Source organism: Mytilus californianus, unplaced genomic scaffold, assembly GCF_021869535.1.
Source record: "Mytilus californianus isolate M0D057914Y unplaced genomic scaffold, xbMytCali1.0.p SCAF_9, whole genome shotgun sequence".
NCBI lineage: Eukaryota > Metazoa > Mollusca > Bivalvia > Mytilida > Mytilidae > Mytilus > Mytilus californianus.
Window position 1 is genome coordinate 33,539,379 of NW_026262745.1, and position 26,028 is coordinate 33,565,406.

A 26,028-nucleotide genomic window follows, 5' to 3' on the forward strand; every position below is an offset into this window, starting at 1 on the left:
TGCACTATTACACATGTATTTTGGTTAATTTTTTTTCTTTGGAGGGAGGGCAGTGTTTTTTGGTTGTTTATATGTATATAAAAATATTATGTTTGCCATAAACTGCACAAAAGTGTAACTAAACTAATCCACAAAACATAACAAAGACACCAAAAAGCATTCCGTCACAATCATACATAATGTTCGGGTAATCAGGTAACTATAGGATGAACATGTCATGTCATATTTCGTTTATATCATCAGTTCAATAGTGGTTGATTCAGTACTTTTTTTACATATTTTCTAAACTTTCCTTTTGATAAACTAAGAAATTATTAAGAACCTAATGTTTAAACTTCCTCAGACAAAGCTGACCTTAGATGAATTTGGCTATTCTATTTAGGTCTTTTTTTGTCATTTACATCCTAACATTGCTACATATTTGTACATCTTTGGCTTTAAGCTGTTTGGGTTTGAACCTTCCAGATGAAGAAAGATCCAGAAAAAGTGTTATTTTGATTCAACTGATAGAGGGGGTGTAATCAAACCAAATTAGAACATCTCATCGTTTAAACAATGATGACTCACCAAAAAACTAAACTCTTTGTCACAGCTTATATTGAAGGACTCTAAACCCTAATAAAGCATATGCTGTGGATTGGGTGAAATTGTTTTAAAGAAGTCAAATGCATAATCTAAAGGCAAAGCCACAAAAAAAAAAATATCAAAAGGCCCAGCTGCTGCACTACTGATGAACAATGACCTCTTTACCTTTAAAAAATCTACATATTTTCATTCTTTGACAACAAACCTGCATATGATAGATCATTAATTCATTTGCTAATTTATTCCTGTGCTGTGATCGTTGTAACTTCTGGTACATAAGAGACTGAAATCAAAATTACAACATAAATACAGGAAAAGTAATCAAATGTTAAATTATACTTTGGTTAACTAAAAATATGTAAAGCGAACTACAACACAGATGCTATAAAGCTAATGAAGATTAAAAACTAAATATACTATCTATGTATGACTATAATACATGAACAGCTTAAACTTTAACCAGTTTTATATATTCTACATATTTCATCAGCTTTTAAAACTATCTATTTCCAAATTATTTGCACAATTAAAGAAACTTTATTTCAAAAACAGTGTAGAGTATATTTTAAATGCCTCAACAAAAAAGCAACTTTGTAAATAGTATCTATATATAAAAACAATATTAATTTTAATGTCAAAGCAAAAGTAGAAAATGAACTTTCAATTATCAAGACCAGCTGTTCATCCATTATATTTAGAAAAAAATGAGCTAAGAGTAAGTTATATCCAGTGCTAGAATGATTTTGCATTAAGTTTTCAATTCATCCATCATACAAGAGTCAAAAGAATATAAGATATGTCTAAATTAATGTCTAAGATATTACATTTTAAGTTTTAAATGTCAGAATTCATATAACAATTCCCTGACTCTTGACCTTTTCATATAATTGATTTTTGATCAACTAATACAATCTTTCTTCATTCTAGCACGGGCAAAGAAAATCAATCTAATTACAAAACAGAATAACCAAAGAAATATCAAACAAGATGATTGAATTTATGTGTTATATAAGACGACAGTGTACGACAGGATACCTTCATATGATAAACCATTAATTCGTTAGCAAGGCTGTTACGATATTGAGCAGCTATGACTTTCTGGTACATCAAAGACTGTAATAATTGACAAATTCTTATTATTAAATATTTCTATTCTAAAAAGATTTGGGAAACACATCCACTGGTATTTGCTGACAACAAGTACTCTGAGAGAAATGATCTGACATGTTGAATTATATTTGATTGAATTGTCTTCTCTGAAGACCTTATCAACTCATCTCAGTTTTGAACAATGTGGCATTCTGGTATTCTATATAATTTAATCATATGTTACATAGATACTATTCATATATTTTCACTGGCACGCCTCGTCCAATTTAAAAAAAAATTTGGTTTGGAGCATATAGGATAGTTTAAATAAGATTGTGTGTCCATAAGACACTATTTCCCATTTAAGACATCATTGAATCACATTTTCATGCTCTGTAATGTATAAAATCTGGGTCAAAACTATAATTTAGCAAAAAAAATTTAAAGTTCACATCATTATGAACATTTGTACTAAGTTTAAAATTGAAGTGACCATAACTTCATGGCAAACTACAGTGACCAAAACCTTCAACCTAAAATGGGAAGGACAAACCAACAATCTGACGAATGCAAAGACAAAGAACATAATGCCCCCTTACTATTGTAGGCAGGACATAAAAACATGCACAGTCAAGCTATCAATAGGATCAACACTAACTTGGGACAAAAAAAGAAAGAACAGTACATGATTTGAAAAGCAGGGTCATAATTTGCTTGCTACTACAGGAAATCAAAGCAAGGTAAGGTAACCACACTGTTGGTTGAATACTGCAACCCAAGAAAACAAAAAATCAATTTCAATTTAATACAATTCTTCTCTCTGCATGTGAACTTTAATAACAACAGCTTGTAATGACATTTAGAGACAATTCATCAAAGTTTATCATTTCAACTGAAATTGATTTTGCACTGTCAAATGATAATTTCATTTCATAACGATATAAAGATATCTTGTTACATCATCCATTTTAAATGTATCTTCCACAAAATTCTCACATATTCATAGAAAATTACATAAAAACCTTAAACCTTAATAATTTAAATACACTGTTACTTACCAAGTTTCATCATTATTTAGATTAAAAACAGAAAGCAATTGAAACTAGTAGCATTTTAATAAAAGGATCTTAATGCTGAACAAATTAGGTCAAGTCAAGCAATTTCTGTCTTAAAGTACGTCTGTTAATTATGTCGACTAAACTCTTAATCAAGACTTGTTATGCATTTGTCTCTAAATTGTACAAAACACTAGACTTCATAATAAAATTCTTTAAGGATTAAAATTATAAATAAAGCAACCATTTCTAAAATAGAAAGGATATTTACTAAACCCTTTGCATCTAACCACTGAAAGACTAATATCCTTATTCCTCTCCAACAATCTTCTAGTGTCCTTAAACGAATCCTCAACAATATAACTGTTCATCTAGCCAGTAGCCTTAGGACTGATGACCTTTGACAGTAGCAGGTTTGTGTCAATATAAGTAGTACTATTAGACTTCACAATAGACTTTTGAATTTCAAGTCCTGAAGCTGATTTTTAAGAAAATTTTAGTTAGATTATATTGGCCTGTGGAGATGTTTTTTACAGGCCCGACAGAAGTTTTACAAGCCTGGGCTGGTGGGTATGTGGTTGAGCACGAAGACTGTACTATACTGTATTCTTGGACAATATCTATTTTATTTTACCTTTCACTTATCTGTTACCATGGATCCAGTTTTTGGACCCAAAGACAAAATATTTATCTTTGGGTTAAACCAGAGCTCCCAAAAAAAAATAATAAGAGTCAGCTGGACATTTTTTGACAATCCTGTTTATTTTTAACAATCAAGGTAATCATTAGGTATCAAGGACAATGACTGACCACAGGCAATTTACTCTGAAAAAAAACCCCAATATACCTTCATATAACACAAGGAACCCAACTCCCATTTTTGAGAAATGACACTCCGTCGCAAACTTTTGTTATATTTCTATTTTGTGGTTGTCTATCCTACTGAAACTTGTTATGTTGTAAATCTACATTTAATTATCTACAAGATGTAGGTCACGCTTATTTTTGTTGTTGGGATCATTTGTAGCAGGCCATCCAAGTTGGTTAACCTAAATTATTTCGTCTTCTCACAGTTCTCTCAAATTCAATATATAAATGTATATTATTTGAAAGTACTTACATGACTTATACTAATACAACAGTAAACAGCAAATGCCGAAGCAACATCCTCATCAAAGGTGGTAAAATATGGACCATTCATTTTATTACAAAGCTGAGCTACTCCTAACACATTATCTACAAAACAAAGGTGGTAAAATATGGACCATTATTTTATCACAAAGCTGAGCTACTAACACATTATCTACAAAACAAAATATACATATATCTATTTCTTTCTTTCCTAGATATGCTAAAGATTTTAAAAGTATTCAGCAAATAAGAGAGAAAATTTCAGGATTATATGCTTTCTTTCTGCAATTTTTTGTCAACCAAATTTATTTTCAAGGTGTACTGTGGTGTTAGAGTTTATTAGAACGTCACAAACTATGTCTTTAAAAAAAATAAAGGAAGAATGTGTCTGAATACACGAATGCCTCCGCTCAATCTTTGCAATTTTCCAAGTTCAAAAGGGGCATAATTCTAGAACAGTATATGACTTAACAACTCAAATTTGAACTCTGTCTGCAGGTTGTCGTTTTTAGCATTGTGTGTGAGTTTCATAAAATTTGGATGAGACAAACAAGTAACTGTGCGGAAACAAAAAAAATTTGCAATTTTCCAACTTATAAAGGGGCATAACTCTAGAACAGTTAGTGACTCACTGCCCAAATTCAAACTCTGTCTACGAGCTTTGGTTCTAAGCATTGTGTATGAGTTTCATAAAATTTGCATGAGGCAAACTTAAGTTAGAGTGCAGAAACAAAAATTGGACGGACAGACCGACTGAAAAACTGAGGGATAAGGGTAACACTTAATACCCCCTACCCTACTTCACGGACATAAAAACATGGAAATTATATTTATTTTCAAATAGTACAAATATCTGACGATAAGCTATAATAAACAAGCATTCTGTGAGTATTGCATGGCAATACATAGTCCCCTACCGGTTAAAATTCATTGTATTGGAACAAAATTCTAACTTGATCTATAACTTGTCATGGTGTAAACTATGTAACAAATATCAAGTCAATATCTTCAAGCATGACGAAAAAAGTGTTGAAAACTGATTATTTAAGTGAATTTTCTAAGTCCAAGGACCATCACTCTGCACAAAATCATCAGACCGGAATAAAAATTTTAACTTGATCTGTAACTTGTCATGATAAAACTATACACCAAATATCAAATCTATATCTTCAAGCATGAAGAAAAAAAGAGTGGAAAACTGATTTGCCGGACTGACGGATGGACAGACAGACCGACGGAGTGCAAACCTAAAGTCCCCTTCAACTTCGTCGGTAGGGGACTAATAACATGATTGTATGTGTAATCCAAAGACCTGTGCAATCTCATTTATAAATTCACAAATCTCAATAGGATACAGAACAATGAATTGTCATAGTAAAGACAACTATATGTCTGCCAAGAAATCTATTTTCTCAATTGTATTTTCCGTATGTTTGTACTTACCAGTTTCGTTTTTAATTGGGAAGCACAGGATGTTCCTACAAATGAAATCAAGATCTTTATTACAACATGTAATGGCCATAATTAAATAGATGCTCATTTCAAGTTTCTGTCAAAATTCAGATTAACTTATAAGTTTACAGATACATGTATTCAATCATTTGCACTGAACATAAAAAAATTTGTAAGGGTTCCGCGGAACCCAGTGTCTCGCCTACTTTTGCTGTTAATCGCAGGCTCAACAAAAATGAGGAAAAAAATTAATAAAAATATTCCTTTCTATACTATCTTTTGATTGTAAGTAGCTTCTGTCCAAGTTTGGTAAAAATCCAGGATAGTTTATGAATCTAATAAATGTTTTAAAAACTTAAACTGCAGACTGTATGTAATGTTAACTGGAAGAAAAACTAAGTCCATTTATAAGTAAAATACGAAAAAATGGAACAAAATTTTAACAAAATTTCCTTCAAGAGACTAGCTTTTAATCATAAACAAGCATCTGTCCAAGTTTGGTACAAATCCAGGGTAGTTTACGAAAGTTATTAAAATTTGAAAAACTTTAACCACAGAGTGAATGTAATGTTAACTGGCAGAAAAACTAAGTCCATTTATAAGTAAAATACGGAAAAAATGGAATTTTTTTTTTATAAAATTTACTTCTGGATACTATCTTATGATCATAAACAAGCTTCTTTCTAAATTTGGTAGAAATCCAGGATAGTTTAAGAAAGTTATTAAAATTTCAAAAACTTGAACCACAAAGTGAATGTAATGTTTCCTGGCAGAAAAAACTAAGTCCATTTATAAGAAAAATGGAATTTGTTTTTTACAAAATTTACTTTTGAATATTATCTTATGATCATAAACAAGCTTCTGTCCAAGTTTGGTAGAAATCAAGGATAGTTTAAGAAAGTTATTAAAATTTCAAAAACTTTAACCACAGAGTGATTATTTGTGGACGCCGCCGCCGACGACAACAACTCCGACGGAATGTAGGATCGCTATGTCTCGCTTTTTCAACAAAAGTCGAAGGCTCAACAAAAAATGATCTAATGCTGAGTCTTAGTAATATGATTACACAGAGTTGAGTTTGTATTAAGTGCCATTCCAGAATTAAACGATGGGGGCACGGTATGCAATTTTTAAAAAACCATGATCACATATAAAACAATTATTTTTATTTAACTTAAATCCAACAAAATTATAAGGAAACTACAACCACCCATATTTAAGGAATTTCATTGCCTTCCATTCCCCCACCCCACCCAATACGTTTTGGAACCCAGCTCTAAAATATGAAGTTATAACAGTTTTCACATTTTTTATAATATAACAATCCTGCATACCCAAGCTATCCACTTAAGGGATTCTATAGTATAGAAGATTGTTCAGGCGTTGGTTCACTGTCTTTTTTAAAATAAGAAGAGCTTAAAAATACCTTGTACGGAAACCAGTTGAGTCATCTATTCCTCTGTAAAACATTGGATGTGCATAAGCATCTTTAATATTGAGTAGATTACCTGTCAAAGAAAATTAATGTTTAAATCAAAACATTGTTTATGGAATAAAAGAGAAAGAAAAAGTAAACTAACAATGCTTCTTTCAAAGATTACTTTTTTTAAGAACTTTAAAATATGGTTTTTCCATGTTTTATGAAATTTTAAGCTGAGTATTCTTGAAAATAAATCTAAGAAAATGTTTTGGAGATAAATGGTATTTTTTATATTCCTCTCCTACACTTTAAGCATAAATGTTCATGATTGATAGATTGCTAAAAATATACCAAATGAGTGTTGAAATAAGAAATTAATAAAAGCATTTACTCTCTTCAATTTGTAGATATTTGTTACAATGAGAAAATAATTGATTAAATGAGAGACTGCAACTCTTCATTTAGAAATAAGAAACATTAAAAAATGCATCATAATTATACTACTGCACAAAATACCTTTAGTGTCTCCTATATTTCATGGTTCAGTGAACATTTGTAATTTTTAAACTGTAAATTTATAATTTTTTGCTATGTTTCTATTATTGCGAAAGTTGTGTTGGGATAGGTCTCACTAAAATAAACATTTAAATTATTATTTTTCATAGAATATATTGTATGCACCATTTCGTGACAGTGCAATAATTTGTGTCACATTCTTCTGATCAACAATCTCAATAATAAGTGCAAAAATTAATAAATTTACAGTATTCTTTTTTCTTTGTTGACAGGGCAGAGTTTACACTGGACACACAAATTCTTGTTTTAATATGTTTACCTATATTGGTCTACTAAGTTCAGTGTCTAATTGTTAATACGCTTACCAGTAGTAGCTACATGGCCTGCTATTCCCTGAGTTATTGGCATTCGGATTTCATTTTGAACCTGCAAAAGTCAAATATTTCTAATTACACTTAATAACTTAAGTGTTGAACTGAAAATGGTAAACATGATCATTGTAAAATACACTTAAAATGCAAGTCCCTATAGTAAAGACAGAAATTTTGTATTCTAATGTGATACCTAAAATTTGCATTGAAAAGTTATTTTCTTAAAATGCAGCCAAATGGTACATTGGTGGGTTATATTTTCCATTTCTTTCATTCTCTTCAATAGAAGTAACTAAACAGAGTTTCTGCCTGTGAAAAAAGAATAAAATGTTTTGTTTCTATATTTCGTAGGGTTTTATGTCATTTTTTCTATGCATTCAAGAGAGTCTATTGATGAGGTTTATGAGCTAAACCACGGATCTTTAGTGAGAAAATGACACACTTTATTAAAATACAATCTGATTTTATGCATCATGTCATTATTCACAAAAAAATGGCATGAAAACTTTATGTAGAAGTGCTAGACAGAAGTGACTTATAAAATTAGATGACACTATTTAGATCACTTGGCAAGTGTTATAGAAGAGATAGAAAGACAACACTAAAAATTACCTAGAATATCCAAGGGTTTTTCTTAAATGTTGGTCCTGTGATTTTTATGAGATGATGTGTAATTTTAACTGCTCAAAATTTTACGACTGCACATAAGTTTAAAGGGTACATTACTTATTTACAAGTTACAAACAAGATCAAAGGAGAAGATATAAGGCCACCTTTTTTTTTGCTTTCTGAATTTGAAAGTCAAAATAGACTTTTATTGGATAACATCCTTCAAATGTTCACAAGACACCAGTCTACAAGATATCATATATATTTTTGTTTGTTGTTTTACATATTAGTTTTAAGCCTTTAAACTTCTTTCATTTCATTTTAAGACGTAATCATTACTATTTAGATATGAGCCACACCCTTTAATTCGCCACACAATGTCTTTTACAAAGATGTTGATGTGGGTAAAACATATTTTTGGTTAGGCTGATTAAAACTCATATTTAATTTCCAAAAAAACTATCTGTAAAATCACCATTTTTCAATCATTTACTTTTGTTGCTGATATCTGTTTAACACATCTCATCCTATGTCTTTTCATAAGATAATTAAAACCTTCTACTTTAACAAAAAGTAAATGCTGTTCAAACTCAAATTTTCTTACAAACATTAATGATGATACTGGTCAAGTTTCCAGGAGTTTGTAATAAAAAACACTTTTTTATACAACACTCTCAATAATATTACCTCGTTGTCGTTTGCTAAAATTCCATCAAATACTTTGGCCACAAGCTCATCTACTTCTTGGTCAATCAAAAATACTGAACACCTGAAAACACAATATATCATATAAACATGATACATCTGACAACAAGAATCACAATATAGTGAGATTTTATCTTTTATCTAAAATTTGCTAAAAAATGCCATAGTTCCCAAGTCTGGAAAAAAATCCTTAAACAATTTTATATATCAGGTACACAACTGGGCTAATGATCACAAACTATTGTATATACTACAAGCGTCTAGTAAGTCTCTTACTATCAAATTATGTAATTTTGTAAAAGCTGCATGGAATATTCGATCTAATATAGTCTCATAACTTTATATGTCATTGTATTATACTATTGTTCTCTGCTGTCTATCCATGTTTTATATTATGTAATATATGTTGTTAATTTTGCCATAGCATGTCTATGCTTTTGCAATAAAAGATTCTTTGAAGTTTCAGAAATCTGGAATAAACAATGAAGGAGGAGAGGATTACACAAAATTGGCACATAAACCTTCATTTGTAAATTTTGCTTAAAAGTGACTCAAGTCTAGAATTTATTTTTAAAATAGCCTCAAACAATTTCATAATAGCATTGCACTTCAATATACAAGTAATCTTTCTGGCTAGTTTCAGCTATCTGGGCTGAACAGAAATTGTGAACTTTGATAGTCATTTTTCAGCAAGATTTACATAAGAGGGTACCAATTTTGCATAAATTGGTACCCTCTTATGTAAATTTTGCTGAAAAATGACTATCAAAGTTATCAATTTCTGAGAAGTTTCAATGATGTCGGTTGATGTTTCACAGCTTGCCTGACATCACTATACAGTAAACCAGTTTTGCACTCTGGTCAAAAATCTGTAAACTAAATGAAGGACCCCACCTTGGCTTAAAAAAAAAAGTGGAGTTTCAACCCTATCTGGTATCCAATTCTGAAAAAGCTCTAATATAAGAACTATGGCCCATTTACCTCATCAAATTTAATTTATCTGTTGTCCAAGACACTTATTGGGTTATTAATTTACCTTTCCGCTTGTGTCAAATTTCTAGCTTCTTGCATAATTTCTCTCAGAAGTTTGGTTAAGTCATCTGTAACAGACAAATCAAATATAAAGATTAATATATAATATAGTCACCATTGTAATGACAGAGAATAAGAGTAATAATCCCATCGAGACCAAGTTAAGAGAGGTACATTCGACTCCCAGACAATAATAAAAAAATAATGGATAATTTCTCATCTAAATGAAAATCTTCCACATAGATTGAACTATAGCTTGAAAATCACTTAACATTTACACAAATTGGTTTGCCATCAAACTGAACTATCCATCAAATAGCTTAGTAAAACCTATATGAATACAAATGACCATCAATTGAAGTACATTTTTTTCTATTTCACTACTAGCTGTTATCAGACTGCTTAACTACCTACACAATTGTTATGTCTCTTCACAAATCCAATCAAACATCAAATGCAATGACATTTTGACTTGATATATTTGAACTAATAAATACAGTAAAATTTATAGCTTTCATTGCATAAAAATTCAATTGATAATTCATACGTTGAACAAACCAATTGTGTGAAAACTAATAAATACTTGAAAAAATATTTCAAAAGCACCATGCAACCAGACTAAAATGTAATTTTTCTCTGCTGTTTATAAATTTCTTAACAAAAACTTAGAATAAGGAAATTATATATTTTCTTTAACATAGCAAACATGAATCATACATATATATTCATTATCTCTAAAACTATCTGGTTAAATTTTGCACTTCAAATTATCAACTAATTTCTCTACATGGCATTTCCATAAACCAACAATTTATAAATGAATTTCCCTAATGTCAAAACTAGTAGTCTGTACTATTAGGAAAGGAAAGATTTATCATATAAATAGATTGCTCACAAATGTGAAGATAATTTTGACATCATAAGAAATAATGCTGTTAACACACATAATTACACTCTGTTCTGAAAAATTAACAAATCAACAATTTTATAAAAAGAACAACTTTAAAGAATGTTCCAAAGAAGAACAAACTAAACAAAGTCTGAACATGAACAAACATGAACACCAGACCTACTTGTCTCTAACGGAACATTTTCTGTAGAGGGTACACTAATTCTTCTCATATACTCAGTTATACCGGTAGTTGAAAATTGTGTTATTTGGGGCAGCTGATGAGTCAAATTAGTTTCATCCTCATCAGAATAGACTGCAGAATCAGTGTTTGATACCTGTATTGACATTGTCAACTTCTGATGTGTATCAACATCTTCAATAATTACCGAAGCAGTATGTCTATGAAATTTTGTTTTAGATAAGTCAGTATCTACAAAATCTTCAGCACTTTTTTTCCTGTCAATGGTTATGTCAGAATCTGCTGTAAGTGTTGACTCTGAACTTCCCTGGATAAACGCATCATTGAACTCTGGTTTGCTATCTGTTATGTCTGGTGTTAAGGAAGCCTGATCATGAATATTACTGAGTGATGGTTCACTGGTAGATAGTCTAGCATCAGCTTTATCAAAATCATTGTCTGATATATGTGAATGTTGTGTCATTTCATCATTACAGGTGTTGTCAAAGACTTTAGTATCAGAACAACTGGTATTTAGTTGAAATTCAGTCTCTTTCAAACTATTGTAGAAATTTCTTATTTCTTCGGGCACATTCTCATCATTTACATCTTCTAAATTCTCAGTCTCATCATTCTCTGTCTCATCACATGCAGAGTACATCACGGACTGAACTGGACTTCTGGCAGTTCTATATGAGGCATTGTCATCACAGGGGTCCTGAGACTCATCGGGACGAGGCGGAGTGAAAAAATTTCTTACAGTACGTTCATATGTTGGTGTTATAGGTGGCAGTTCATTAGCATCACTATAATATGATGCCTGATCATCAAAGTCCTGTTCTTCCGTATGTAATTCGTTCCTTAAAAGATTCAATTTGATCGTTTTCCCATCACGTTCATCCTTTAATATCAAAATATCTATGGGTTCCTTTGCTCCTTCAGTTTCCAATATAATATCTGGTTTACTAAATCTTGTCGATTCTAACAACGGTGTAAATTCCAAGTATTCTGCCTCTAATGATCTCCTCTCTTTGATATAAGGTTGTCCATAATGCTTTTCCGGACTGAGATTTCTGGTTTTTCTTTTTTCTGGAGATTTCACTTTGGGTTGATGATGTTTTGGAACCTTTTCTGGAGAGAATTTTCTGACTTCTTCCATTCCTGTTAACTGATTGGCAAGCTGATCCTGTTTTTCTATTACTGCATCAACTTGCTGATACAATAGCATTTCTATCTTGGCTGAGTTGTTGAGCTGGTGCCCATATTTTCTAGGAACATAAGGTCTACAGTGACTTCTGTCAATGCCATTGCATCCTTGTAAGCCATAGGTGTTCACCTCGAAAAGCCCACTTCTAATGTAGGGAAAATTATCTATATCTTTACCATACAGTAATGTAAACTCACCTAAATGTGTGAATAGGTTTCTTGCTACTTGAAGCATGGCCTAAAATTAAAAAAAAATATCCAAATATAATATTTATGACAAAAAAAAAATAATAAAAAAAAAGGGTTGGTAAAAGGTTTTAATTCTGTACTGTGCATTAATTGAAATCAAATTTTTTTTTTGATAAATAATGACCATGTATAAAGATTACCATAATGTAATCCCAGATTATTACTTTAATATGAACTTCAAAACCTCATATAAACTAGCCAATAAATTTTATAAACTAGAAATTCCACATATTTTTTTACTGTGTATGTCAGTAGCATAAGCAAAATAAGTTTGGAATAAGGTTTCATGAAACAAAAAACAAAACTCTATTCATACCAGTTATTTCAGAGTAAGGTTTTTTTCAAAGATTTATGACTAATTGAAGATCACTGATACAATGTGATAGCAACAGCTCACGCTCTGAGACAATTTCTGTGCTTTTATCCATGACAGTTTGCTCTTTCACAATACCAAAATATTTCAAGTTGCAGTTTGAATAAATCTCTGCAAACTCATTCACTAGTGAAATGGTTTAGCCCACAACAGGTGAAAGGTTGTAAATATAAAGAAAATAGTCCTCTTAAACCAATTCCAATGATGAACTTTCTGTTTCATGAGAACTTTTGAAAATTCAAATACAGCACACTAGCATAAAACAATTCTCGTCTTGAATATGCATCAAATACTTGACATTGAACATTTAACCAGCAACTATCTATCTATCTATCTATCTATCTATAAAAACAAATTGACACGGATTTGAAAATATCCATCATAATGACAGGTACTGTAAATTCAGAAATTTTTTCAATGCTTTTCTTATTAGGAAAAGATAGGATCCCAAGAAATAAAGTCACATTTTAATCTTTTGAAAGCATTATTTGCATTGTATGCTGCATTTTCTAAAATTGCAATAATTAAACTTGTATCTGTGTCCATTGATCAACTATCACAATAATTTCTGAACTTACAGTATTGTGAAATGGCAAAGCCATAGGCAAATCCAAGGGGGCCCCCCTTTTCGTGGGAAAAATTTGGTTGATTATATAGGGAATCACTGAAGCATGACTGTAGCGGCCCCCTTCTTATGGCAGTCAGTGGGTCCCCCCTTATAAAAAGTTCTGGATCTGCCACTGAAAGCCTCTTGGAAAAGCACAGTATGATAAAAACTTTATAGTTTCAGTTAAACAAACGACAAGGTAGTCAATATTTATTTGCATTGCGTTCCTTTAAACAGACAACTATAATCCTTCTTTTGTCGAACATCAATCAACTTTATATAATATGAGTCCTTAGAGACATGATCTTGTGGCAGACAGAATCACTTTGAATATGTCATATAACTAGTAGAAAGTCATTTTTATTCTTTCTCCTAACAGTACAACGCCTTATCACAAATAAGAATTTCATAATTTTTCCAAATATAAATCAGAGAAACCTATCTTTATTACTTTCATGTTTTGTTATTTTACAAAAAAGATATAAATTTATGGCAGCTTATTTTATTGCTGGAGGAATTGTAGTTCCAAAGTAAATTATTAATCATCAGTAAAAGCAAGAATGCATGCAATGTTGTTTTAATCTTACCCCCACTCATACTGCAAAGTATTGGAAAACAGGAAGTTGGTGTCTGAACAAATACAAAGTCATTCTCATAATACTGGAGAAATGTGTGACAAAAATTGTAAGTTCATTCAACATATCAAAATATATAAAGTATCAGCAAACAGGAAGTAGGTGTCTGAGAGATGCTAAAAGCGCTCATGACTGTCAAGCTACAGTGTAAATATGCAATTCTTCTGTTCATTGGTTCCGTAGAAAAGTGTGACAGAAATATTTTTTGGATGAAAGGACAGATAGACTAATGTACAGATGGACAAGATGAATGCAATATAGAACCCAATTTCAGAGTGGTGGTATAATATGAAAAATGACACTTTAATTGAAATACTTATGAGTTTTACTGATAAAAGTTGGAGAATATGGCGTATTTATGCACTAAAATACAAGAGGAAAATGGGGAAAACTAGATGTGTCAGGAAGAGAATGTCTAACCATATTCGAAATTGCAAGCACATGTACAGTAATCTATCAAAAAGTACATTATATTAAAATAAACCACCAGATTAATATGTAATGTTCTAAAATCTACTACATGCAAAACAAAACAAAGGAAAAACTGGACAACTTTAAGACTAACAAGCATTCTGAAAGTATTGCATTGCAATACATAGTCCCCTACCGGTTAAAAATCATTGTACAATGCTAACTAATAATCTATAACTTGTCATGGTGTAAACTATATTTAAAATATCAAGTCAATATCAAGTCAAAACCTTCAAGCATGATGAAAAAAAGTGTGGAAAATTGATTATCTAAGTGAATTTTTCTAAGTCAAAGGACCATAACTCTGCACAAAATCATCAGACCTAAACAAAATTAGAACTTGTTCTGTAACTTGTCATGATAAAACTATAAACCAAAAATCAAATCAATATCTTCAAGCTTGACAAAAATAAATTTGGAAAACTGATTATTTGAGTGAACTTTCTAAGTCAAAGGACCAAAATCATCAGACCAGAACAAAATTCGAACTTGATCTGTAACTTGTCGTGATAAAACTATACACCAAAAATCAAATCAATATCTTCGAGCACAAAGAAAAAAAGTGTGGAAAACTGATTATTTGAGTGAATTTTCTAAGTCAAAGTACCATAACTCTGCACAAAATCATCAGACCAGAACAAAATTACAACTTGATCTGTAACTTGTCATGATAAAACTGTACACCAAATATCAAATTAATATCTTCGAGCACGAAGAAAAAAAGTGTGGAAAACTGATATGCCAGACTGACAGACGGACAGAGTGCAAACTTAAAGTCCCCTTCGACTTCATCGGTAGGGGACTAAAAATGATGGAATGACAGGACAGAAGGACGGGCATAAGAATATTTAAAACTCTTATTGCATATCCATTAATTTTAATATTAAAATGAGGAGACCTAATGTATGTGTGTAGCTCAAACTAACAGATTAATAAGTAATAAAAATCATTCTCAGAGTATTGCATGGCAATACATAGTCCCCTACCGGTTAAAAATTCATTGGTCTGAAAAAAATGCTAACTTGATCTATAACTTGTCATGGTGTAAACTATTTAACAAATATCGAGTCAATATCTTCAAGCATGACAAAAAAAAAGAGTGAATTTTCTAAGTCCAAGGACCATGACTCTGCACAAAATCATCAGACCAGAACAAAATTCGAACTTGATCTGTAACTTGTCATGGTGTAAACTATATACCAATTATCAAATCAATGTCTTCAAGCATGACGAAAAAAGGGTGTGGAAAACTGATTATTTGAGTGAATTTTTTAGTCCAAGAACCATAACTCTGCACAAAATCATCAGACCAGAACAAAATTTGAACTTTTTGAACCAATGGTGTCTGAACAAATACAAAGTCATTCTCATAATGCTGGAGTTGATCTGTAACTTGTCATGGTGTAAAGAATATACCTTATATCAAATCAATATCTTCAAGCATGAAGAAAAAAATTGTGGAAACATTTGCCAGACAGACAGACAGACAGACAGAGTGCAAACCTAAAGTCCTCTTTGACTTTGTCGGTAGGGGACTAATAAGTAAGACTCCATGCAAAGAGCAATTTGTGAACCTCACTTTCCATTACTAAGTTTGGATCATCTTGAGAATAGTTTGGGAAATAAAAAGAGCTCAGAATTTCTTTCTTGTCTTTCAATTTAAATGTTAAAATACTTCTGGTTTCCAAGTAAGCACATGGTCAGTAAAGATCTGTCTGAAAACAACAACATATCCAAACAACAATGTACCACATCCTGCCTTAATGATAACAAATTGGTCGTAAAACCTAACAATAATATCAAAGAACAATTAACCACAACATTCTCTACTGAAAATAAAAAAGGGATTAAGACTAGCAAAATACAGCCAATGACAAACAGAATTAAGCAATTGAAACTGTCAGAAATAATTCACTTACTTTTTTCAACATTACAACACGTAATTCTTAAGTTGACAATGAGAAAAATAAATGTGATATTCAATGTCTGCAATTTTACAGGTGTTATCTAGCTTCTATAAAATACAGTGGTATAAGTGGATCAGTGGCAAACAAATTATACCTGAGTTTGGATTTTGAGCTTTCTTTCATTTTGGAATGCTAAAGTGCTGGTTAAAACTGTAGATGTATACTGGAAACACTCTTTTATAATATGAATATCATCATTGTTAAAGCTGTAAAAGCAAATAATTTAAATGAAATCATAAACATAATCATAAATCAAATATCAAATATCAAAAGAGAATGAATAACTCATCTGGCATACTAACCCCTCAACTGCTCAGATTACTTCTGACAAGTTTAGCTTTGGTAGGCTTGGCTTTCATTGATCCCCCAAAGTTTCAGAACATTTCACCTTGTAGTTTCAAAATGGAACCTTTTTTAAAACTGGCCAATCAGTCAGAGATTTTCTCGAGCAGCCATGCTTTCATCCAAATGAAGCCAAAATGAGCATTATTTGTAAAATAAAACTTCATTACATCATTTCTCATTGGGAACTATTAGTCACCAATGACAAATTGCGTCATTAATGATGTATTGTGAATTTCATTAAAACTTGATTTTAATTTTGTGATCAATTGGCCTTACTGACAAATACCGCACTTATCCATTCATTCATATGAAATAGTCTGTTTAAAAATTAAGCTTTTTAATCTTCCTACACAAGGGGAGAAAATTTTAAATTAATGCAACTTGTTACTGTATCCAACATTCACCTGAAGTATAAACACACAAGTCTCAATTGCTATCACAAGTTGTTTCTATTCAAAAGAATTTCATATGTTTAAAATGAACAGTACTGTTTTAGCTTTCTAAACATAATTCAGTAATTCACAATTACTTCTTTTTTTATTTTCATTAATAATTTCAGTATGAGAATAAATTCTGTATTTTACATTCAGAATTTGATCTTCTGTTATAAAAACAGAACCAGTACATAAACACTCTATAGGAATGTGTAGTCTTGTTCTCTTGTTACATACTATTTGTCAGACATCAGGTGTTGTCATGTTCAAAGTCAATTACCCTCATTTTTTGGTACATTTTTGGTATTATTCTTATTAAATCAAAGTTGTTGATTTATAATTTATTGTTATCGGTAATTTTATAATTCCAGTATAATGCTAGTAAAGAATCGGTTTACTAGAATGTGAATTCATACGACAGTGTTTTAGTCACTTTGTGGCAAACAATGGTTGAATGACAAAGGCTTGGAATACTATTTCTTTAAATTGTGTATTTTTTTATTTGCTAGCAATGAAACCTTTCTGTTAATTTTTTTATGTCTATACTATACATCACCTTTCTTTATCTTTTTTATTGACGAGACAAGCTAAAGCTATAAGTTTATCATTGGCTTTACTTGACACAGGAACACATAACATCGACTGCAGCTTACATCCTATAAACCCCTCAATTCCTGGTCTTTTGTCCTAAAAATACACACAAACTTTATGTAACTTTATTACTATATAAAAAGCCAGCTGTTTTCAGCATAAAAAAAAAAGCCATTTGACAGTAAGCACCTAACAATCAATCTTTTCAAACATGAAAAAGGTACCCACAAAATTCCATAAATCAATACAAGACAAATTAATGTGATTACACCTTCAATAAATAGGCTGTTTAGTTTTGTATTTAATTTTCTTCCAAGAGAACTTAACCTTTAAATAACATGAACAAACAATCTTAATTCACTTTTCAAATTCTGCTGATTAAATTACAAGACCAGATTTTGAAGACATCTCTAGTGTTTTCCAACGAAAGCGTTTATATTTTATAGGAAAACAATAAGAAACATTTACTTTTGAAGTGAACCTAATGTCAAATAGGATATAAATCATGCCTGTTTGTCTGGAATATTGATTTTGATTTATTCTTACTGAAAACATTTCTCTGTCCATTGACAGATAATACTTAAGTCAGCTTATCGTTCTGTAGTCACAGAAGAAAATTATTACTGATAACAGTTCTAATTCAAATATTTTCTATGCTTCGTTAATTCGTATTTCAGATTTTAATGAAACGTATTAATATTCCTATATTACAGTTCTAATTTTGAATACTTTCTATGCTTGGTTAATTCATATTTCAGATTTTAAGAAAAACTATGACTGTTCCTATATATTACTGTTTTAATTTTGAATATTTTCAATGCTGTGTTAATTCGTATTTCAGAAAATTATGATTGTTCCTATAAGCTTATAATTTCCATTACAGTTTATCAGATGTCTATCAGTAGTGGAGCTAATTTTGTTGGGTTGCTGACTCATTTACATTTACACTTTAATTCCTTTTATTCCGTTAATTCTATTCATGAATGTTGGATACATGTCAATGAGACTATACAACCAAATAACACCTCTTAAAAGCAGAAAGGATTAAGTAACAAAAAATACATGACCAATACTGCGTCACTGCATGTAATTGATTGAGGTAACATGTGTTCATAAGCATAACTGATGCAAATGATTCTATCGTAAAAAACAGGAAGTGTCTGCACAGCAGATGTAAAATCTGATTATACGCTACAACTCAACATTATGAGGCTCCAGATCAAATATAAAATTATTCACTTCCATAGAAGACAAGGAAAGATTATTCATAATGTGATGTGCCAAAAAGAGGTTATTTTATATCAACAGTTATATCACAACTCTAAGTAAAAATTTGTAATGGCCAAATTAAAAAAAAATTAAAAATCAAACTAAAACCTATTTTAATCTTTCATTAACCTATGTCTTTTACATTATTTGACATAGTTGTGAATTATCTAACCTATGACATCCCATCCTAGAAGCTAGACCACACATGTGGTTACATATATAATAATACAACTAACTAGATATCATTGAGATGGGAGCCATCTCTGTGGGCCCCGCTGTGAATAATGTGTGGTAAAAAATTTGTATCTTTATCATTGGACATGAGGTTGTCAAATGAAACCAAAGTTTTTGACCTTGACCTTTGACCAAGGAAGTTGTACATAAATTATGACACACCCTCAGGTGTTGGTTTATATACATATCAAGTATAAACTTTGAAATCATAACGGTTCTCAAGATATAGAGTGGACACGATCTTTACCATAGGACATGGGGTTGTCAACTAAAACCAAAGTTTTTGACCTTGACCTTTGACCTAGAAAGTTGTACATACATTATGCCACACCCTCTGGTGTTGGTCAATATACATATCAAGTATAAACTTTTAAATCATAACGGTTCTCAAGATATAGAGCGGACACGTTCTTTACCATAGGACATGGGGTTGTCAACTAAAACCAAAGTTTTTGACCTTGACCTTTGACCTAGGAAGTTGAACATACATTATGACACACCCTCTGGTGTTGGTTAATATACATGTCAAGTATAAACTTTGAAATCATAACGGTTCTCTAGATATAGAGCGGACACGATTTGTTACGGACGGACGGACAGACAGACTGATCACTATAGGGCGGCCGCCATTCGGCGGGGCCCTAACAAGAAAGCCATTAAATTGAACTGAGAGTTCAGCAAGGTGTCATACCTATGTTCCTCCTTGCACCAGCATCGATTTACTGTAATAGTGTTGTTTTCTTTTTGTTTTTTGTGTTTTCTTATTCTTTTTCATTCTTTTTAATTTTCTCAAAATCTGGTATTGTGTATGCTTAAGAGACCTTCCTCTCACCCTTCTTATCTCTTTCCCTTTAATATTTCAAAAAACTCAAGCTACTGATAAAAGGTAAAAAGTTTGTAATATTGTTTTTATTCTCAAGATAATATATGTTCAGTGTACAAATTGTTTTGTTTTTGTCCCTCCATACTACACTTACTACAGGTATATCTTCTAATGTTAATGGTAATTTCCTGTCCAAGGCAAGAGCAAAACTACTAGAGTGGCCCTGTAAAAGAGAGAATATAAATAGATACATTCAATTTGTCCAAAAATAAAAATTCTCACAGGGATAATTCTTAAAGACAACCAACTTAAACTAGATATAAATATACTACTTTTTGTAACTCAGTAGCAGAATTCCATCATCTTATATCTAAAGAAAATACCAAACTGACCTCTAGGGACTATTTCTGAACATTAGCTACAAGACACAGAGAAATTATACTGCTGTTTTCCCAAGACTGGGTGGTAAGAAACCATCGATCACAATCAATTTTTTTACAGATATAATGTATAAACCAATTTAAAGCATTATTATTTATCTTTCGTAAATAAAAAACGAATGACCTTGCAATTCATTAAGCGCTGAAAAACAAAATAAAGTAATTCTACCTTTAAAACATTTTAATATAATACAATTAGTTCAATCTATGAAACTATAAGTGATGACAATCATCTTTAATTCAAGGACAGGGCAAAGCAATTGTAGGTGTCTATGGAAACTCTTTGTTGTTGGTATGCAGATGGATCAATCTGAGATCAATCTAAATACAAAAACAAATTTGACATTACTTATGCTGGTTGTTATTCCTGAAATAATTCCGACCAATTACAAAACATTTAGGAAATCCATTTTTTTTCAAAGAATCAACTGACATGATTCACTAGTATCAACCAATTAAAAAAAATATATGAGGAAATCTATTCTTTGAAAGTACTTATCCAAGTGAAAATTTATAAAATTTTCTGTTTAAGGTTTATCTAAAAAAAAAAAACCCTATATAGCATTGCCATGTTCATAATTCTATTCAGAATAAAATAATAACAATCAAATGGTCCTTGTCACATTCTTATTAAAAATAGGCAAATATTGATTGACATTGCTTTAAAAATTTAACTGCACTATATGCCATAAAAATTTCCTTTGTCATATGATGAAACAACAACATAAGATATAAAGCTTTAAAATTTTAGCCTTCTACAATGGAGCTTTATATTATTGAAACTTGATCTTTTTATGACATTGATACAAAATGTGTTTAATCATTATTTCCTGTGTATAACCCTCCAATAAGACAAAAAAATAGCAATATTAGTATGACTAAATCTCTATAGGATAAAATCAAATGTCTTCATGTAAGGAACATGTAAATACAACTCATTCATGACAATAAGTAATTCAGTCAATCATATTTTGTGATCAGAATTATGAGCCAAATTTCATTTTTATGTTGCCTCCTTCAATATAGCGGGCCATTACAAAATCCCAACAGGAATGATGAAAAAATAGACATGGAGTTATTTCATTAGTGCTTCATTCAATCTATGATTTTATCAGATTTTCTAATTAAAATCATGCAACCCTTGATTAAATATTCAAAGACTTGATGTACACTCGAGTGTTACAATTCACAATGCTGATACGAACTATTGTTCCTTATTTTACAACTATTAATATCATCTGCAAGAGCATAGAATTACATCACATCGTTACTATTTATTTGAACATGTCAAAATTCAAAGTGGGACTTTCCATAATACAGATTTGTATCATACTCTAATGTCAAGAATCATCCTGAAAAATTGGTAGACTGAATCTGAGTTAAAACTAAACAAATGAAAACAATTTAACATAGTTCAAGCATCCCTTATTCAATGTAAAAGCATTTGTGGCTTCAATTCTTATACATGTAGTGCGTTTTTATACCCTTGCTGACTAACACATTTTCCTATCGAAGGTCATGGTTTTCTCCGGGCACTCCGGCTTCCTCCACCAATAAAAACTGGCCGCCACGAAATAGCCCAAAAGCGGTGCTTAAAAGTGGCATTAAAACACCAAAAATCAAATCAAATCTTTATTGTGGATTCAATATTATTCATGGGATACCAATTTTCATTGGATTTAGTGGGTAAAGGTGAACCACAAATTTAAGTGTTTAACATAGTACAAATTTTCTATAGGCTTGTATGCAGACTTTGGTAAATACCATGAAATCAAATATCCATGAAAATACAATTTTACCTCAATCCATGAAAATTTGTACCCACGAAAATAAATAAATCCCCAGTAACCAAACATCCTGGTTAAACATCATACATGACCTTTCCCCCTTAACTTTGTCCCCTATTAAACTCTTTCTAAACATTCTTGTCTTTTGGATTTTACTTTTGAAATTTCTTATTTCTTACGTTTTACCTGAGGTGCTTTCCTAGTTTTTACTGGAAAGTATGTTATCCTTATTATAGACAATTATTAAAAATATACCCTATAAAAAGTAACTAATGTAAGGTGTCCTTCTGTACTGTAAATTCAGAAATTTATGCAAAGTCTTTATTATTGATAAAATTGCTATGGGATATGTGTAGTAAAACAAAAACTCACATTTTTAATTTTCATAGCTTTGTAAGCAGCATTTCCTGAACTCTAAATAACATAAACATGTACTGTCAAATTAAATGTAACTTTTTAAATGTTATAAATTCTCCCCTTTTTCTTTACTTCAATCACAAGGTGGAAATACCTTAAAAGGATAAAGAAAATTCATAATGATAAATTATAACGAAGATGTATGGCTAATTCTACAACCTTTTCTGTCATAAAAAAACACAACAGACCTATCACAGAAAATTTAAAACAGCTACCCTTGGGTAATACAGAATAAATATTTCATACTGTTATAACGCATATTTGATGTGCTAGACATTTTAATTGCAAATTTCCAAATACAGTATGGATACTCTTCCATTATTTATTGAAAACATCAGAACACAATTTTCATTTGACAAATTAGTAAGTTGAACAAAAACTTTTTCAATTATCAAAAATCAATCGATTATAAATTAACGCACAAAAAAAGAGATAGATTCTACAAAAATATAGATTAATATCTCCAGTCTCCTGAGACTATTTTCTTCTATCAGCTACAACTTCTATTAATTTATTTCTTTTGATGTAAAAGGAAGTCAATCTAGTCTCAAATTACAGATATGATAAGAAATCAAACTTAATCATTTTCTCAATTAAATTTCTATCTAGTTCTATTTTACTGTATGACTGGCAGGAAAAGATAGCAGACACTGACGTCAACCAATATAATGGAATAAAGTGAACCATATGATCTTGGAAAGATGGAATTTTCCATGAAAAATCATGACTTATCAATATAGGAAAACTAAAACATTGTTATTTGGCTTTTATAGAAAAGAACAATATATTATATAATAGTACAAAGGCATAAAAATCCAAGTTGTTATATCCCTGTCACTTTCATTATTCAATAATCCAAAAACACCTATAAAAAATAAATTCAAAACCAAGAATCGTGACATAAATAAATTCAAAACCAACAGATCTTGCCACAAGTGGGAAGATTTAGTTTACAAAACAATAACATTGATTGTACCATCAAAATGAACAACTCATATAAATATCTTGATTCAATATTTGCTGGAGTGGTAATTTCCAAGATTTCATCATTTATGTTTACCCATCCACAAGAAAAACTAGAGGCTCGTAGGAGTCTGAACCATGTACCTTGCAACAATAAGTCATATTGATATTTATTTTCATCTTTTTTGTGATCAAATTGTTTTAAATGTAGATTTCTTTTAAGCGCTCTCATTTGAAATTCAGGCCAACATATGTATTCTTCAGTGCCAAGATTGTATTATTCATTTAAGTAAACTAAAGGACAAAACTAACTATCCATGTTCTCATCCCCTCTAAAATATATGCTGTGCACACAAACTGAAATAGTAATACATTATTTTATACACTCTTTGAAGTTATACAGTATGCTTGCTATTTGAAGTTTGCTTGCTGTTTCATTGCTTTTTCCTTTCAGAGTTTTACTTTATCTCAACTTTCTATGATGTTAAAATGCATGTTTACTTAATTACAAGCTTTTTCATGTTGTCTCAGACTAATAACTTAATATAGTCATTAAAAATAAACATAAAAAAAAGGCACCATTCCAGAAAAAAAGTGATGTATAAAAGGCACTTTTCTATACACTTACAACCAAGGCTAATTCAATTTTATTAAAAAAAAATCTTAGACTTTGCTCTCTTAATATTCATTAAATCAACAAACCCCATATTGTCATTATTGTAAAATCGTGCAAGTCGAACCAACATCTCCTCTCCCCAAAAGCTAACAACACCTCTCCCCAGCTCCACTTTTGTCATTGTATATTTTCTAATTCATACCTAAGGAAAGGTCATACGAAACCTAAAACCATTCAGAACTAAAAATGTATAGTGATATTTTCATCTGAAAGATGGTTGGTTACCAGTTAACAGATTTATGTACATGAAAGGACTGTATTATTTCACAGGACCACCAATCCAAACGTTTTAACTCTAGAGTATAATTATATTCATTTATAGACAGAATTAGAGTGTGTAATTTACGTGACATAATTTTTAAGCGGGATGCCAATAAGTATACCTTACACTACCAAGAAGTAAGACATCTTTCTCTGTCAGTCTGCTATTTACACAGATAATTGACTTTGTCTAGACCAAACCATATATCACAGACACCATTAGAATACTCAAATATCAATATAACAAATAATCTCAAAAAATCTAATTAACCAAAAAAACAGGATTCATTGAAATAAAATTACTTTGACCATATGTTTTGATCTTTACAAACTAAATAACAGTTTCCCTGTATGTTTAACAATAATCAAATTTTGCTAATAATACTGTAAATTCAGAAATTATTGCGTGCATTTATTATTGCGATTTTGTCATTTAAGACTAAAATGTGATTTTATATTTTGCGATATTGAGAAAAATCCTGTTTAATTCATATAAAAAATTTCAAAATGCAAGTTTAAATTATTGCGATTATAACCCTGTTGCATTTTTCACAATAATAAAAACATCGCAATAATTTCTGAATTTACAGTACTTGTAAATAAAATTGCTACTAAACAGGTAAAAAACTGTAATTTTAACTATATTAATTGATTCAAATTGTTCTTTTCGAATGTCAGAAATATGTCTAATATTCAGTTATAAAAAATATAAAGTGATCTCCACAGTGATTTAAAAAAACATCTGCCAAAATGTGGTGACTGGTGAAAGAGACTCTAAGAAACTAACAACCAATTATTAGTGCTGCCTTAACGTTAATACAAAAAGTTTATGCACAAACAGTTAACACATCTACAAATATTATGAACTTACAAAAAAATTATAAAAAGCAGACTTATAAGTGAAAAACAAATTATAGATCATCAACAACAATCCATAATAACTGTACATTATAAAATAACTGTGTTCATGACTGATTTACAGATATTGGTTTATCGATTGTTTTTATTGACCAGTGATTATATCAACAGAGGAAATGGGCCTGTAACAGACTCAGGAAGATGTGTTTTCCTTGTTAATGTCTTTTGTAATCACTTGTGAGCACTTATGGTCAAAATCACAGTTAGGTTAAAGGTTAATGGCTTGCTGTGTAGATGGATCTAGGTTTAAAGATTAATGGCTTGCTGTGTAGAGGGATCTGTCTAAGAAAGGAACAAATGTTTCTTATGGTCAGTCATTCAAGGTCA

At 30.7% G+C, this 26,028-nt stretch overlaps 1 protein-coding gene across 4 annotated transcripts in view; it reads right to left on the reverse strand.

Moving 5' to 3' along the window:
- Positions 1-26,028, reverse strand: part of LOC127715070 (cGMP-dependent 3',5'-cyclic phosphodiesterase-like) — a 120,365-nt gene that overhangs the window by 18,984 nt on the left and 75,353 nt on the right. For all 4 annotated transcript variants that reach the window (XM_052221097.1, XM_052221095.1, XM_052221094.1 and 1 more), the window contains 11 exons: positions 20,394-20,462; positions 17,879-18,009; positions 16,638-16,749; positions 12,440-12,479; positions 9,970-10,033; positions 8,916-8,997; positions 7,614-7,674; positions 6,739-6,820; positions 5,304-5,338; positions 3,850-3,965; positions 791-868 (listed from right to left, as the gene is read on the reverse strand). In XM_052221097.1, the coding sequence (XP_052077057.1) occupies positions 791-868; positions 3,850-3,965; positions 5,304-5,338; positions 6,739-6,820; positions 7,614-7,674; positions 8,916-8,997; positions 9,970-10,033; positions 12,440-12,479; positions 16,638-16,749; positions 17,879-18,009; positions 20,394-20,462 (870 nt within the window). The remainder of the gene's footprint in view (positions 1-790; positions 869-3,849; positions 3,966-5,303; positions 5,339-6,738; positions 6,821-7,613; positions 7,675-8,915; positions 8,998-9,969; positions 10,034-12,439; positions 12,480-16,637; positions 16,750-17,878; positions 18,010-20,393; positions 20,463-26,028) is intronic.